This window comes from Rhea pennata, chromosome 11, assembly GCF_028389875.1.
Source record: "Rhea pennata isolate bPtePen1 chromosome 11, bPtePen1.pri, whole genome shotgun sequence".
Taxonomy (NCBI): Eukaryota; Metazoa; Chordata; class Aves; order Rheiformes; family Rheidae; genus Rhea; species Rhea pennata.
The window spans coordinates 951,606-966,548 of NC_084673.1; the positions used below are offsets into that span (position 1 = coordinate 951,606).

The window sequence follows — 14,943 nt, forward strand, 5'->3', positions numbered from 1 at the left end:
TTGTAGGAACGTTGGTATGAAAACAGTATCTATGCTTCCTCCATATGCTGCTTTACTCCCTAGCCCATATAGAATAAATGCAGCGTTATGTAGTCCACACAAACTAGGAATTATTGGGTTTGGGATTGGGCTTGCAGTCTGATCTAGCACACACTCTTTTGCCTTTCTTATTATTCCTTTCTTATTTCAGTTTTTATGCTGGAACCCCATCCATGCCGTCTGCAGGAATCTCTGGAATAGCATTAGTAGTTGTAAAATGACATAACACACCTCTTTAAGGAGCCTCTTACATGATGTGGAATAACACACCTCAGAGGGGAGATGTAAGAGTTGGTTAAAGCTCATCATATGCTTTGGGGATGTAAAGCTAAGAAGTCTCAGTCCCCTGGGACATCACAGAGGTTTGTTGTAGATTATGGACTGTATCTCGTAGTGGGACTGTGGCTGCAGCTGTGACAAAGGGGAGCACAGCTGGTCTCAGGTTGTTTTCAACGCAGATGGCCTCTGAATGGGAATGGTTCCTGGAGGCAGGAGCAGTGTTTTTGGGGTAGACTATTTAAACAAAATAGAAGGGTTGGCAGGAGGAAGATGCAGGTGCAGCCCCCCATCTCCCTTACTGCATGACCACAAATTGCAACTGGGGAAGCATCTAGAGTAATGCGAACAACTGTGCAGGTTTATCCTCTGCCCAGGAACTTAGGGAATGGAGCCTTAAATTAAAAGTGGGTCCCCCATGCTATGAGCTTCGCTTGAGGGTCTGATGCTTTCCTTATCAAAAGGAGAGTTTGGGTCCAAGTTGTGGATTTTGAACCATTTTTGTTGAAGATGTAGTAGTGATTGTGTAAGGACACAGAGACCTCTGACAAGACGATTCTCTTATCTGGCCACCTGAGCCTTTAGTGTAGCTGTCTAGAAATTCCCTAAGGACCTCAGACATGGGGGCTGCTGAGTTTGCAGCAGGGACTGAAGGGGTTAAAGCAGCTCTGCAGTGTGATTTTTTTTTTTTTTAAGCCATTTCCTTCGTGTCCAGAGACAGTTTATTTTCTGGGCATTCTTCAGGACTCAGGGAGGTGCCTTTTCTTTAAGGCATTTCCTGTAAGCAAGTTTATATTTGGATTGGTGAGAGGGGTGGGGAGAGGAGGTAGGTGGTGGGGAGGGGGACCTGGAGGACAAAGATGAGTGACCTAAGCTTTTGGCTCCTTTTTCTAAATTATTCGAGGTGGCAGCAGCAGGAACACTAATTTGGGGATCAGCCCTTTGTGTGGGACCTCCTGGAAGGAAGAAGTAGGGTTTGCAAGTCCCCCACGTGTTTTCCTGCATTCTTTAGGAAGGCTTTATCCCAGCCTGGTGAAATCTGGTGTGGATTTGAATGCACAACAGTTCACACTGGGATGTTAGAGATCCAAAATACACATTTGCACAGATGGATCAGACCAAACAACACAGAGTGAAACTGTCTGTGGAAGAGCAAGCCCTGATTTACATTAAACCCTCACTGTTTAAAAATAGGAACAAAATCCCGTTACCAAGCTGTGCCTTTGTAATACTTCCCCCTGGTTTTAAACTCCATTGTTCTTGATGTTGTTAACTTGCCTTTGTTCACCGCATTGAGGAGTCATGGACCAGAACCCATGGTGGTAGGACCTGTACAAACCATGTGGCCGAGTATGTGCACTTTGTTCCTCTGTCAGCAGTGTTGTTGTGTAGGAGAATTAGCTGCTTATGAATAAACCTGGGGGTGTTCTTTTGCACTTGCTGGTTTTCATAGCATGGCTGAAATGCAGAGTGGGCTGCCTGCACTGGCTGGTTGCTTTGCATCTCCTTGCAGCTGTTTGGTTGTTTGTGCTATCTGCCTACTCGGATGGCAGAGAACTAGCAACTGCTAGCATGGACTATTTATTCCTTTGTCCCGCAGAAAGATCAGAAAGGAATTGTGTGTTTTAGAAAATGAAGCTGACTTTAGCAAGGGAATTTGATTTAGGATAAAGATTCAAGTCAGCCTCATTGTTGATGCAGTAGCTTTGGTGGAAATTCCTGTTGTGGTAGCCACAGAGAGCACGCACCTGGTGCTGAGAGGTACAGAATAGTACGTGCTTCTGTCTGTCTTCTCATTATTTCTACCTGCTAAATAGTGACCTGCTAAGTCATTGTTAAGCATCTTTCTCTATAGTATCTGTAATGTTTTTTAGGTTAGCATTAGGAATTTATGGGGCACATGAGTTTATCTTCACCATAATTCACTGCTATTAACAATAGAAATTAGCTAGGTCCCCTTGCTCAAGAAATGGTCAGTGCCAAGGAAAGGCATGATGACAAAAAAAGGGTGTCATACCTTCCTAACCAGATTTCCACCCACCACCTTTAAAATGATTAAGGTAGGTTTTGTTAGACCCAAAATTCTGAGACTCATCATTGACCACCTCTATCTAATTCTACTTTTTTTCGCTCCCAAGGTAATTTTGGTTTCTGTTAAAACAAACAAGCAAGTAAGCAAATCTTAAGACCATCAAAATTTACTTTGCTCTTGATGTTTGTAGTGCAGGTTTAACTCTTTTTCTCATTGATACTTAATTAGGCAATCATTTTTGTGCAAAATCCTTGGAGCTTACTGCAGGAGTCTTTGCTGCCTCTTTGGGTAAGGTATAGCGAGTTGGGTTAATCTCAGAAGGAGACTCAGTGTTTCAAGCAATTCTCCCATTGTTCCACATGCCACGTTTGTTCTCCCCCATTTTGTTTTCTTTTTATTACTGTGATTTCCTAACATCGGAAGAGGCGAGTTATGAAACTGGAGTTATCCAAACACGTCTTGTTTGAAGATAGCGTTTCATCCAGCAGATGCAGCTTCCTGCCCTGTAAATGGTTTTCATTGTTTCGCTTTGGCTCCTAGCCCTCTATCTGTTAGGGGCAGTGGTAGCGTAGCTGAGCTCTGGCAACCTGAGGAGTGGCGGTCTCAGCCATGAAATATCACCGACCATAAGACAGCTTAAAAAGGCTGAACTGGGTACACTAGTATTTTGTAGATATCTTTGGAAAACATTTTAGAGGCTCACTGGAGATTGTCTCTTTCCATAGATTAAGAAGGCAGTGTGCCTGATTTGTGGCTACTAGGATGCTAACTCTGATTTGGCTGCTTCTTCAAGAGGCTTTCAGTTTTCTTGCTATGCTTGTCCACTCTTCAAACAAGACCCTATCTAGAGGGCTCAGGTGGTGCCATTTCTCCTTTAATACACATCAAGTCAAAATGCTTCACATTTTAGCCTTGCACATATGATATTGCTTGAGGGATCCTGTGTGTTTGAATGGGATTCAGACATTAGTGCTACAAAAGATACTATTGTTGAAATGGAGACAAGAAACAGCACAGAGACCAGCTACATAAAAACTGCATTATCAGTGCTGTTCTTCCAAGTCTTGGGTGCAAACTGTGCTCATCTTGTGCTGGGCCCTGTACAAATGTTAGTGTCTGGTCTATTTGGTTTACATTTAAATTGTAAAACAGGAAGAAACCAGAGGAGAGGGTAAATAAGATAACGTGATATTGATCAGTGGGATGGGGATTATTCCCAGAAGAAAAGGCATCACATCATTGCCAAGTCTCTTGTACTGCAGAAGAGAGCTTGAAGAAGCATTTTGAAGGTATTGGAAGGCCTGTATTAGTGAGTCAGTATCTTCCCACTAGAACTGCTTACTTGTTAAAGAGCAAGCAAGGGAAGTGCTTATAGTTGCAGCCTTGGGAGCTTCTTATACTGGTTCAAGGTATTTATGCCAAATACGACATTTAAATCATCAAATTCTGATTCTGTTTAAAGATGTTTTGTGGTTACCTCCCTTTTTGAGAACGTAGTTGGTTTTATATTAAAGTTAGTGCTATCTTGGGGTGAAGCTTTTCCCAACTACAACTTTCTGAAGTCCCATGGACCCTTCTCAGCCTAGTGCACAGAGAGAAGACAGGTCCAGCATGGAAATCCCCAAGGACATGTAAATCCTCTTTTCTCAGATTGCCCAGCTGGGTAGGGGGCTAACAGCTGCTATTCCTAGCTGCTGGTACATGATTTTAGAAGCTAGGGAACGTAGTCCCCTCAGTTTTCCTGTTAGTTGTACAGAAAGAGTACTGGCTCCTGCGGCACCTTCTGAAAACCCTGATTATACAAGGTACGAAGTCCATCTGAGGAAGGAGCCCTCACTTTGGGCAGAGAGCGCGGTCCTGCAGGGGAGGCTTCCTGGGGGAGCTCAGCCTTGTCTGGTAGGAGCTAACGCCTTTCTTGACACATGGAGAAAACCATCTTGCTTCAGCTGAAGCCAGCATCTTTCTCAGTGCCTCAGTGAAAAAGCATAGGGCTGAGAGAAGCAGAGTAACCTGTACAGTCCTTCTGTGTCTTTGAAGGGAGAAGGAAATTGTTGAGGGTTTCTTACAGCTTTTTTATCACTCTCAGAATTGGAGACCCGAGAATGTGCTTACTGTAAAGCTGTTGAGCCCTAAATCAGAATTACCTGTCATAAAAGAGCATGGAGGAAGAAAAGACTTTAGACGTGCATGCTGCACCTTGTTTGCTCAGCATGTACTATTCGTGCAACCAAACTGTGGAATGGCCTGAGTAATGCCAAAAAATTCCATATTTCAATGTCAAAATTCTTTGGCTGCATTTGTGCCCTGTTCTTTCCCCCCTTTTTGTTTTACATCTGTTAAGTTCCTTTGGCTAAAAAAGTTGTAAACTGTGCTCAAGTTTTTAAGCATACAATCATTCACACCCTCGTTATCTCTGTTAGGTAATTGGAAAGTACTATCTGCCAGCATTTGTCCATTTTCTCCAACTTCGAGCATCTGATCCAGAAAGCAAAAAAAGTGTGAATTACTTTTCCTGTGGGATGGTTAAATAGCAAAGGTGACTTAAGAAAACAGTGGTCTGCTCCTTGACTAACTGTCACAAATAATGACAAATGTGATTATCGGAGATACAGGAGACTGGTCTTATCTCTTCACATTATTGCCTGCTAAAGTGGATGGTGAGCAAAATCTGTGAAAAGCGGGAAATTCCACTTTGCTTGGCAATTGGGAACAACCAACACATATAGGTAAAGCTGCAGGAATTTGATAGTTGACCTCTGAAGGTCACCTTCAGCGTGATGACTTTGAGCCCCGGTTTGCTGGGCGGGGGGGGAAGAAGAGAGGATTACAAATATTCTCTAACGCAGGTGCTTGCCTTCCCAACAGGATGCAGCGAAGGCAGGAGAGTGGAGGCTGGTGGGTTTGATGCGCGTGGGCTAGCGAGGCGTCCCTCTTCCCCGTTGGGAAGGCTGGGTGCTCCCTGCCCAGAGCCGCCTCTGCGGGCCCACGCTGGGGAGCGGGCTGCTGATGGGGGGCGGTGAGGTGGCCGCAGAGGGCTTTTGTGTGGGTGCAGGTCCTTGGAGCTGGCCGAGTGTGGGTGGGAGCAGAGGTGGGAAGGTGCTGTGATGGGTGCAGCCTTGTTGCCCATTTCTTCTTGTTGGTAACAATTGCAACTTCTGTTTTTTTAATTTTTTTAGTTTACTTTTAGTTCTTCTTTTTACAGAAAATATAAAGCGTGGGCCCCAAATGTATGAACATCTGCTGTGAGACAGTATGCCTTTTTATCGTTCCTTTTTTTAGAATTTCAGGGTTTGGGCATGGCGGTCATGTGAGTTCTGGGTATCTGAGCTGCCTCTTCCAGACCATTTTGTTTTGCTGAGGACAATCAGACAGGAAAGCGCCTTCTCTGGCTCTGGGAGTGCCCGGGCCACAGTGCAGCAGGAGCGTGTTTGGGGAAGAACATCCATGAGTCCAGTTCTTGTGCTCTTCCCTGAGTGCACGCTCTCGACCACCATTGGGACAGGTTACGGATCTGCATGGCCGTTTGCTCTTCTTATGTTCTCATCTGGGCACCTCACCTCAGTGAATATTCAAGATTTTCTGAGCAAGGCCAGAGGATAGCTACTCCACTGGTAAATCCCTGTGACAATAAGATGATGCTGGATGCTTACTGGGGGTTTCTGTTGCAGCTAGAGGACTGGGATGAGGATTTGTTCATGCACAGTGGAAAGAACACTTCTGCTCTAGCACTTTGGTTAAAAGAGGTGGCTGAGATGCCATACTTTAATTCCAGTGCTGTCTTCCCTGATCCACCCCCCTGATACAGGCTAGCGATCTCTGCAGTGTCTGTAGAACATGTAACATGGGATTAAAGATGAGGTCAAGAAAGAAGACTTTTTGTGACTCATGCTCCATTACCAAAGTAAAAGTACATTGATATTGTTAGCTGTGACCTTGTACTTACAAGCGAGTGGTATGTAGCCAATAACTGGAGTAGGCAGGCTGCTAGTGGCTGAAGGATCCTGGGCAGCAGAGAGATGAAGGCAGGTTGGGACTTGGTTGAAGCTGACTGATTAGGTGAATTTTCAATGGATTGTATTTCTCTGTCAGAGAACTTTCAGAGGAGCTGGGTGTGCCTCAGATGTCTTCCTTCAGCAGCTGGCTTCCGTGCAGGAAGCAGCAGTGGGAGATCACGCTGTCCCCTTCACTTGCTGCAGCCAGCGGCAGTAATGTTGAGCCTCTTACTCTTGTTTCCTAAAGCTTTTTCACTTGCTTAAAAAAAAAAAGTATTATTTTTTCATGATAATGTGTTTTTTGTGAATGTTCTTTATGAGACATGAGGCTATGCTGCAAACGTTTATTCATTAATTAAGTTCTACAAAACTGCTGCTCCGGAAGCAGCACCAAGCGCTTGGCAAACTCTGTGGTTTGACGTTCTTCCTTCCTGCCCTCATTTGAGCACTGCAAACCCAGAGTTAGCCGTTTTCATGTACTGATGGTGTCCCAATACCTCTACCTCTTCTTCTGTCCTCTATTGCAGCTGTGCTTTGGGGTAGCAGGTCTCGTTTAGAGGTGGTGGACATCATTCTAGCCCCTCAGGGTCATGTGAAAGTAGTTCGTATCTCACTTCTGTATTTTTTTTTTGTCAGAACCCTTCAGAGAAGGTAGAGGATAATAAGGTCAAAAGTTTAAATGATTAGTATTTGATAAGCTTCACTGAAATTTTATCTTTTGTCTCCATAGAGGGGAGGAAACATGGTGAATTAAGAACATCTGTCTTGGCAGTGACAGCCCTCCCTGATTACTTGGCTCTAGGTCAGGATGGAGTCCTGTCTCATGAGACTTGAAGTCTCTGTGATCCCAATCTCCTTATTAAGAATACATGTAGTGATTACAGGTTTCCTTGAGGATCTCTCTGGCTGCATTGGCAAAGTTACTCACCTGCTCAACTACTTCTTTTGATGAAATTACCTGCTTTACAGTCTTACTTGTCCCTCCTTGAACAGGAGCTGTGTTTGTAAATGGCTCTTGGCAATGTGAAGACAGGCACAGATAAATATAACTAGATGTTGTGCAATTCTATGTTCTGCGGATTATTGAGGGACTCTTGTTTCTTTGCCAGGCTTCTAAGCCAATTGGGATATTGAATGTTACAATAGTGGCTTTGTCATTTCTTTTCCAGTTTTCTAAATCGAATCATTCCCCTTTTGTGCATTACAAGCTTTGCTTTGGAAGTGGGTAACTGAGAGGCATGTGCTCAGATGAACCAGCACGCAGTGCTCAGGACCATGTACTGGGCTTATTGTAGCTGCTTTGAAATTTGCTTTTGTCATAGAGGTAGCGTTGAGAAGGGCTGAGACCTGCCGCAAGGCGAGGGAGCCGGTCCCTGGGTGACAGCTAGATCCTGTCTGCGCGGGTTTGTGCAGCCACTTCCCTTTGCTCTGCAAAGGATGGAGGGTTAGTGCGGTGGACCTGCTGCCTCTCAGAGCTCCTTGGGAACTGGAGGGGAATTTTCTGCATGCTGTAGGGCTGCAAACGTCTCCAGTAAAGCTGGTTACTCTTTTCTTATCTCTCTGTCCCAGTAAGTGGACATATGTAATTCATCCAGTAATAGCTACTTGTCCAGAAGGAGAAAATATAACAGTGGACAGAGCTTGAAAAGTAGATGAGCAAATAAGCAAAAATGAGCAAGGGTAAGCTCTGCTGCTGCTGCTGTTGTTGGTGGAGTGCATCAACAGTCAAGGCTGTGCCAGAGGGCAAGAGACCATCTGGTTAAGCTGATTCTTGCCTTCTGATGGTATCCTCTAATGGGCATGGGCAGATGGTTATTGCAACCATACTTCCAGTTGCGACCACAGCCTGAAGCTGCCACACTTCTCAGCTGGGTTGTCTGGATAGGTAGTCTGAACCAGCACTCAATACATACTAGCACCTTTCTTGAGGCAGAAGCGACTAGCATGGGGTGAGAAGTTATAGGTAGTGTGAAGGAAGATGAATGACAAAAATGAGTTCTGCTCAGTTTCAGTTGCTTAGCCCCCTTGTCAGGCCCAAAGTGAAGAGTTGCAGCAACTTCTGGAGAAATGTCACATACTTCTTCCCAGTAATTGCAAATGTGAAATGGAAAGGAAATCATAAGCTAAGCAATCCTGTACTCCAATTTCCAGTGTTGGACTTCATAACCTGAAGTGGAATTGGACAAAGGTAAGTTCTGCAATAGAAGCAGGTGGAAATGCAGGATCCCAAGCCTTTCACTGGAAAGCAAAATAGGGGAAAGTGAGAATTAGCTTTTCCATGCGAGCTTAGTGGTTTTAGCCAGATGAGATCTTGTGACCCTCTGCTTAGTTTTGCAAGTAGGTTATTGGCAAATAGGAACAAAACGTTCAGTAACCAGCCAGCAGGCAAGAGCAACAGAGTCCTTCACTGTAATGTTAATGGTTTGATATTATGTGCGCGTGAGTATGAGTGAAGGGCTAGTGTGTTTGTGCATGTGCATTTGTGTGCACGTGGCTGACCAGTGTTTTGGTCAGCACCACAGTGCAACCTGCGTTTCTTCAAATAAAGGCAAGATACAGCTTCTCTCAGATTGTGCCAGATAGCGGGCAGCCCTGTTCCCTGAGCAACCTCTGTGGTTAATACGCTAGTGCTTCTCACCCTGCGAAGACATCAAGGCCGAGTACTTGCTGGAGGCAGCAGGGGCAGCTTTACACGGCACGGTAGCGCCAGGCAGCCCTGGGTTTGACGCTTTCATAACCATGCATTTCAAAGAAGCTCGGCACTTGATTTTCTGATCGCTTTTGAAAACTGAGTGCTAACTATGGGCTTTGAGTCTCTTCAGAAAGCATTAGTTTGCAAGTCAAAAATTAGCAACTCATAAAAATAGGCGCAGATGAGTTTTGGAAGGATATGAGCTGATTGATTTACCGCAAATGACGTTAGCTTGCAGCTCTAAGGTAGAGGGTTTCTGAGGCAAAGGTTTTCCTCAGAAATGTCAACAGGAGAATTACTGCAAGCGAATGAGTCTGAAAAACAAACTTTTCTTTAGAAGATAAGAGCTTTTTAAAACGTTGTTCTGAAAGATGAGAAAAGTGAACGTAGTAGAAATTTACACATGGAAACTACTTCCATGCAAACTGTTTGAAAATGAGAATGAAGCAGTTCTGAGAGGCTCCAGGGTGTGCGAGCTGCTCTCCGAGGTGTGAGAGTGTTGGATGTTGCTGCTTAGCTCCTTCGTTCTGCCATGTGCAGTAATACGGATTTGATCCCTGCCAGAAGGTTCTTCCTAGCTAGTTTCCCACTAACCAAGGAGAGTGAGCACCTTAAAAGCCTTTCCTTTGTCTTCCTGCTCTTATACCTAACTGAAGGTAGTTAGCCCTGAAGGTGCCCCCTCTGGAAAGTGAGATGTCCCAGAAGGATACAGAACGTAGCTAGCTGCACCACTGTGCTGCACGCTTAGCCACTAGCGGCAGAGTTCTTGTTGGAGAATTGCTTTGTGTGTGATTTTAAGTGAAGATTCCATTATGACTGCTTTTAGAGCAAAATTTTCCTAAGAAACCCCCTGAAAGGCATCAGGCATGGGCTGGAGTTTTTGTCACTGTAGTCCACATGTGCAGAGGAATTTGCCTTCCATCAGACGCAGGCTCCTTCTCCCTCTTGTTTATGGGCTGTTGCCCTTCCGGCTGTGAGCATAAGTAAGACCATTGTGCTCAGCTGGGTCAATATTCAGCCAGGCAAAAAAACCCAAGTAGATCTTGGTATGACAAATCTTTGACTTAAACAGGGACTTTCACATGGAAGGGAAGCTGGAAAAAACGTGTTCATTCCCGCCAAAAGACACTTACTTTGCCAGTAACTGGCCTCTGTTTTCTATGCAGCTATTGCAAATAGTTGTTGTGCTGAATTAGGGCTTCCTGCTTTCTTCTAACTCATCAGCTTCTCCATAGGCCTGACCCTAAAGAGGTCTTCCTTTACTTCTGACCTTGCCGTCTGCAGCCACAGAAGCGAGTTTAATGCATTCAGTGTCATAACTTCCCTTGAGCCTCAATAAAAATGTTGGAGAGAGACATTTAAATCACCTCTGAGAAGTATTTCCTAGTACTTAAAGCAAATGGCTGTGATTTATACCTAGCTCTTCAACTATAGATGAGCCCAGTTCTCTCCTTGGATCCTCAAATTCTCCATCTGCAATGAAGTTAGCAGTGTCCTCAGCTGTGTCCCAACAAGCTTTGTTTGCTTTAGCTCCTCAGAAAATGCTGCAATATACAGAAAATGCCATATTTTAGACTGTATCCTGGTTGTGGGTAGGCATGTCTGGAGGAAAGGGAAGCAGAGCTGACCCAAGCAGAGGTCACTGTTGCTGACTCCTTTGGTGGCAGACAGACAGAAGGGACCAAACAAGATAAGCCAAGTCTTTAATTCCCATGGTAGCTGCATGGTTAGCCTTCCATCAGGATTTAACATCTTGACTGTCAGGCCAGCATATGAGTCTATAACATTGCTTGAGGCCAGCTTTTGCATCCTGTTTTGTAATATTCCTTGACATTCCCCACATTCCTGGCAAGGAGACTTCTGTGTTTTTTTTTTTAATGTTCCTTTGTCTCTTTCAAAACTGTGACATCCTTTCAAACTACTTCTCAAAAAGCCTTTTGGCCTGCTCACTTACTCCAGCAGCTCCTGTTAGCTCCATAATGCAAATGAAGTATTGAGCTTGGACTGCTGCTACAGCACTGTCTCCTTCCAATGGGAAAGAAGGGGGAAAAGAGAGAAAGGTTCGTATTTGGCTCAGGTCACCTCTATGAAATCCAGGTCCCTGTTATCTGGGTTCTACCCTTGTTCTAAAGTTTCATTCTAATTTCCACGTTTGCCTGATGATGATGGACTTGGAGCCTTGCAGGTCTATAGTGGTGCTTCCTTTGCCACTGCAGCCTGTCTCCATGATGTTGTCTGGATGGTTCTATTTTTGGAGCAGAATTTTGTCTGGACAGTGATGATTGAAAATGCAGAAGCCATCATAGTGGTCCTTGAGTCGGGTCTCTGTCTCTACTCCCAGGGTGTAAGGAAGCTACCTGAAAGGATTGGGATGCTTTTGCAATGCAATATCCTTTGGGGCTGAGACACCTATTATGTTTCCCACTGGGAATCAGTGTATACTCCAGAAACAAGGGGAGAAATAACTTGGTGTTAGAGCCAGCTGTATGACCTAGTGGGCTCGGGACACAAGAGTTTGACTTGAATGTTTGCTCATTATTGACTACATTAGGATGCATCAGGTAAAAACTTCAGCCCTTTGTGCCTCCTGCAGCTGGGCTTTGTGGGGACAAGGAGAAGAACAGGTTTGAGAAGGGAAAGTGTGAACTAAAAAGCCAACCCATAGGTCCCGATATAATTTGTTTTCTCCATGTTGGGGCCCCATTCCCTAGTTTTTGCAGGGCAGTTGCTCTCCAGGACATCCAGGGAGCCTCTTTGCTCTTCTCCCTGAATGAGCTGTGCCAGTTTCCCCTTTTTGTCACTTGTGAAGGAGACGGTGGCACATAAGTCCTTTCCCAGTACCTAGAGAAGGAGCTGTTGGCTTCCTGGAGCCTCACTGCCTCCTCTCCTGGGCAGCATTTCAGCTTTCTCCAAGTAAAGGGAATGGCTGTCTCGTCCACCTTTCCAGAGCCAGCAAAGGCTCTCTCCTCGCTGTCTCCCACCTAAAAATGCTGGCTGCCTGGATACCCAGGAGGCAGCTGCTGTTCTTTTGCTGCAGCTGGAAATTATGGTCTGGTTTCCTTCTGTGGCGCCATGGAAGCATAAATGACAGGAAGATGCAGCCAGGGTTAATCATGGACAAAGCTTTTCCCAAGGAGAATTGGACCAAAATGCCCTTGGAGTGGGGAGGGCAGGACAAGCGTGCTGGCACTTGCCGTTGCCCCACACGCCTGCCCTCCCCGCTGGCGTCCCCGTGGGTGCTGGTGAGAGCCGACCCCAAATGCGGCTGGGACCGTTGTTGGCTTGTGTGCCCTGGAGGGAGTCTGCTTGGGTTAAAACCATTCTTTGTCTCCCACTTGTACCTTGTGCCTGCAGTGTCAGCTAGGTTTGGTGTCTTTGCTGTGATATATATATATATAGAAAAGCCTATTTTACTGTAAATATGGTTATTTATTATCAGTTGCCTAACTTCTGGTGTTGGCTTGTTTTTAGCAGTACTTTTGCAAGGAGAATACTTGCCTTCAGCCCCCAAAGGATCAAGAATGTTCAGTTTGTGCATTTAAATAAGCTGCTATGTCAGAATAGTTTTGTAGGATCTTTAAACAGATCCTCTCACAGGTCCTGTGAGCTGGACCAGGGAGCAGCCATGGCATCTCTCTTAAGACAAACTGAAGGGGGGCAGCACTGCTGTCTCTGAGGCTCGGTACTTTCTTACATCGCTAGTACATGAGATCACATTTGGAAACAACTTTTGACTCCTCCTGTGTTGGTGGAAATTCTACACATGGTCGTTGGATGGCCACTCAGACGCCTTCACATCTGCAAGGCAATTCAGTGCTGTCAGCTGGATGCACTCTGCTGTCACGTGTGCTGGGTGGGTTCGTCCTTCTCCTTTCCAAGGTTTTTTTCACAGATGTATTTACCAGGCTGTTACTCTCTAAACTGTCCTCTTCTGCACTTTGGACCTAAAATCTCCCCTGCCAGGTCCTGTTCAAACTAGGGGATCTCACAACTCATTCTGTAAATTATTTATGCCCAAAACACCAAATCAGGAAAGTTATGGAGAATGTGCTTTTAATTAGACAGACTATATCAGCCAAAGCTGCTATTTGGACTGTGTTGTTCCCCTCAGCTTTGGTCTGTCTGGAAGGGAGATGCGAGTCCTTCCTGTGTGAAGAGAAGACGTACCCTTGGGAAAAGCAAAGCACAGATGGGCTAAGCAGACCACAAAGTCTGTAGCAAATGAGAGAATTCAGGTCTATGTATCTTCAACAGCAGGTTCTCCAGTTCTTGCTGCTGCACCGTCTTTTTCCATACCTTCAGGTGCTCTTAAGGCTCTTGAGGGATCGGGAAATTTGTGATGGCAGCTGTCATTACATTACGTTTTGCCAGCCTTTGCCTTTATTCTGCATGATCAAAAGGCTCAGTTCACACACACACTGCCGTCACTCACCATAAGGATGGTTGCAGATGTCTGTGTTTTAGTACAAATAATTGACTATGAAAAGCCACTCACTTGAGATTTAAGGTCAATGATGTGACTAGTCAGCATCTGATCGGATGGGAGAAGTGGCACTACATCGTTCTGCGCCCCGTCAGTCCCACTTCCAGAGCGCTGCATCGGTGACGGGCGGGAGTACCAACACTGCAGAAGTCAGCACTTCAGAAGGTTTCACGTTTGGACATTTCAGTATGATCAAAAGCACCTAATTTTTCTGCTGGTAATTGACTGCAGTGCCCGTACTGGTTGGAATGGCATCTAGTGCCTGCCCCAGAGTGCGGTGCACAAGTAGACCTTGCTCTTTTAGCTCCTAGATATTCCATGCCCACTTTTGGGGCGGGACAGCAACACCTCTGGGCCAGTGAGCCTGGGTTGTCCTCAGTGAGCAAGCGGCTGCGGGAGAGGGAAGTGAATCTGCCCAACGAGGCGGAGTTCAAGAAGAGCTTGAAATAGTTAAGCAGCGTGTGTGCATGTGCACTGTCGCTCTTGCTTTCTTGCGCTCTCTCCCCCTCCTACTCCCACCTCTGCTATTTAAACCCTTCAGCCCATTGACTGCACGGCCATGACGTCCTGTTTGTTTCTAAAGAGAAATTAGAGTCTTTCTGTACCTGTGGGGTCAGGAAGGGCAGATTTGATTAGCTCGGTACAGTGGGCCTGCATGGAAAGGATCCGAGATCTCCAGTTCACATCCTGCAGGAAGGTCTCTGGGCTGGAAATCCTCCTGTCTCCAGTGGATAGGGCTCAGGGTAGCTGAGGTCGGAGGATGAAGGAGGCCAGTGGTCATGCTGGTATTTTTTTTTTCCTCCTGTATTTAATCCATGATTTCCAATGAACAAAGCCAGGATTAGCTGCTTCTGTCATGGTGAGTCTGCTCGTGTCTCTTTGTATTGTATTTGTATTTTCACCCTGCAGAAGGTTTCAGCCAGCGAACATGCTTTCAAGGGGGAGGTGGAAACAGTTTGTAAAACGACAGTTTTCGGTTAGAGATTACTTGAAAACAGTGTTTCCTTTGCATCTAGTTAGTTTGCTTTGGCTGTTACACTGCAGGGTGAGGGAAGAGGTAGGAGATGCAATTCTTTTCTGTTGTTGCAGTTCTTTTTCCTGGAAAACAGACTAGTTTTTCTTTTGCCTCTATTCTTTTTTCTCGAAACAATCTGCAGCTTCTGCGTTGAAAAGAGCTTTCCCATGGTGCTGGGAGAGGGGCCGCAGTGAGACTTTTGTTGCTCCGGCAGATGAGAGCCCTGAGAAGATGAAGGTGCTGAGCCTGAGGGTGCAGTTGTGGGTGCATAGGAAGGAGGGGGAAGGGGATGCGACAAAGTATAGACTGGTTTTGGTTACGGGGTGGCTCAGCTGTGGGTGGCTTTTACTTCAACCCCTCTGCTCCCTGCTTACAAGTCGGTAGACGTAATGGAGCTGTAGCCTGTTTGATATT

The 14,943-nt window shown here is 45.6% G+C and overlaps 1 protein-coding gene across 4 annotated transcripts in view; it reads left to right on the top strand.

Annotated features, from left to right (window-relative positions):
• The window catches only part of STARD8 (StAR related lipid transfer domain containing 8), a 90,649-nt gene that overhangs the window by 37,679 nt on the left and 38,027 nt on the right, over positions 1-14,943 (top strand). Inside the window, exon 1 of one of the 4 annotated variants that reach the window (XM_062585080.1) lies at positions 14,075-14,373. The exons of the other annotated variants lie outside the window; for them this stretch is intronic. Within the exon in view, the coding sequence (XP_062441064.1) occupies positions 14,340-14,373 (34 nt within the window). The 5' untranslated portion in view covers positions 14,075-14,339. Of the gene's footprint in view, positions 1-14,074; positions 14,374-14,943 lie in introns of those variants that run through there. 4 annotated transcript variants of the gene reach the window in all.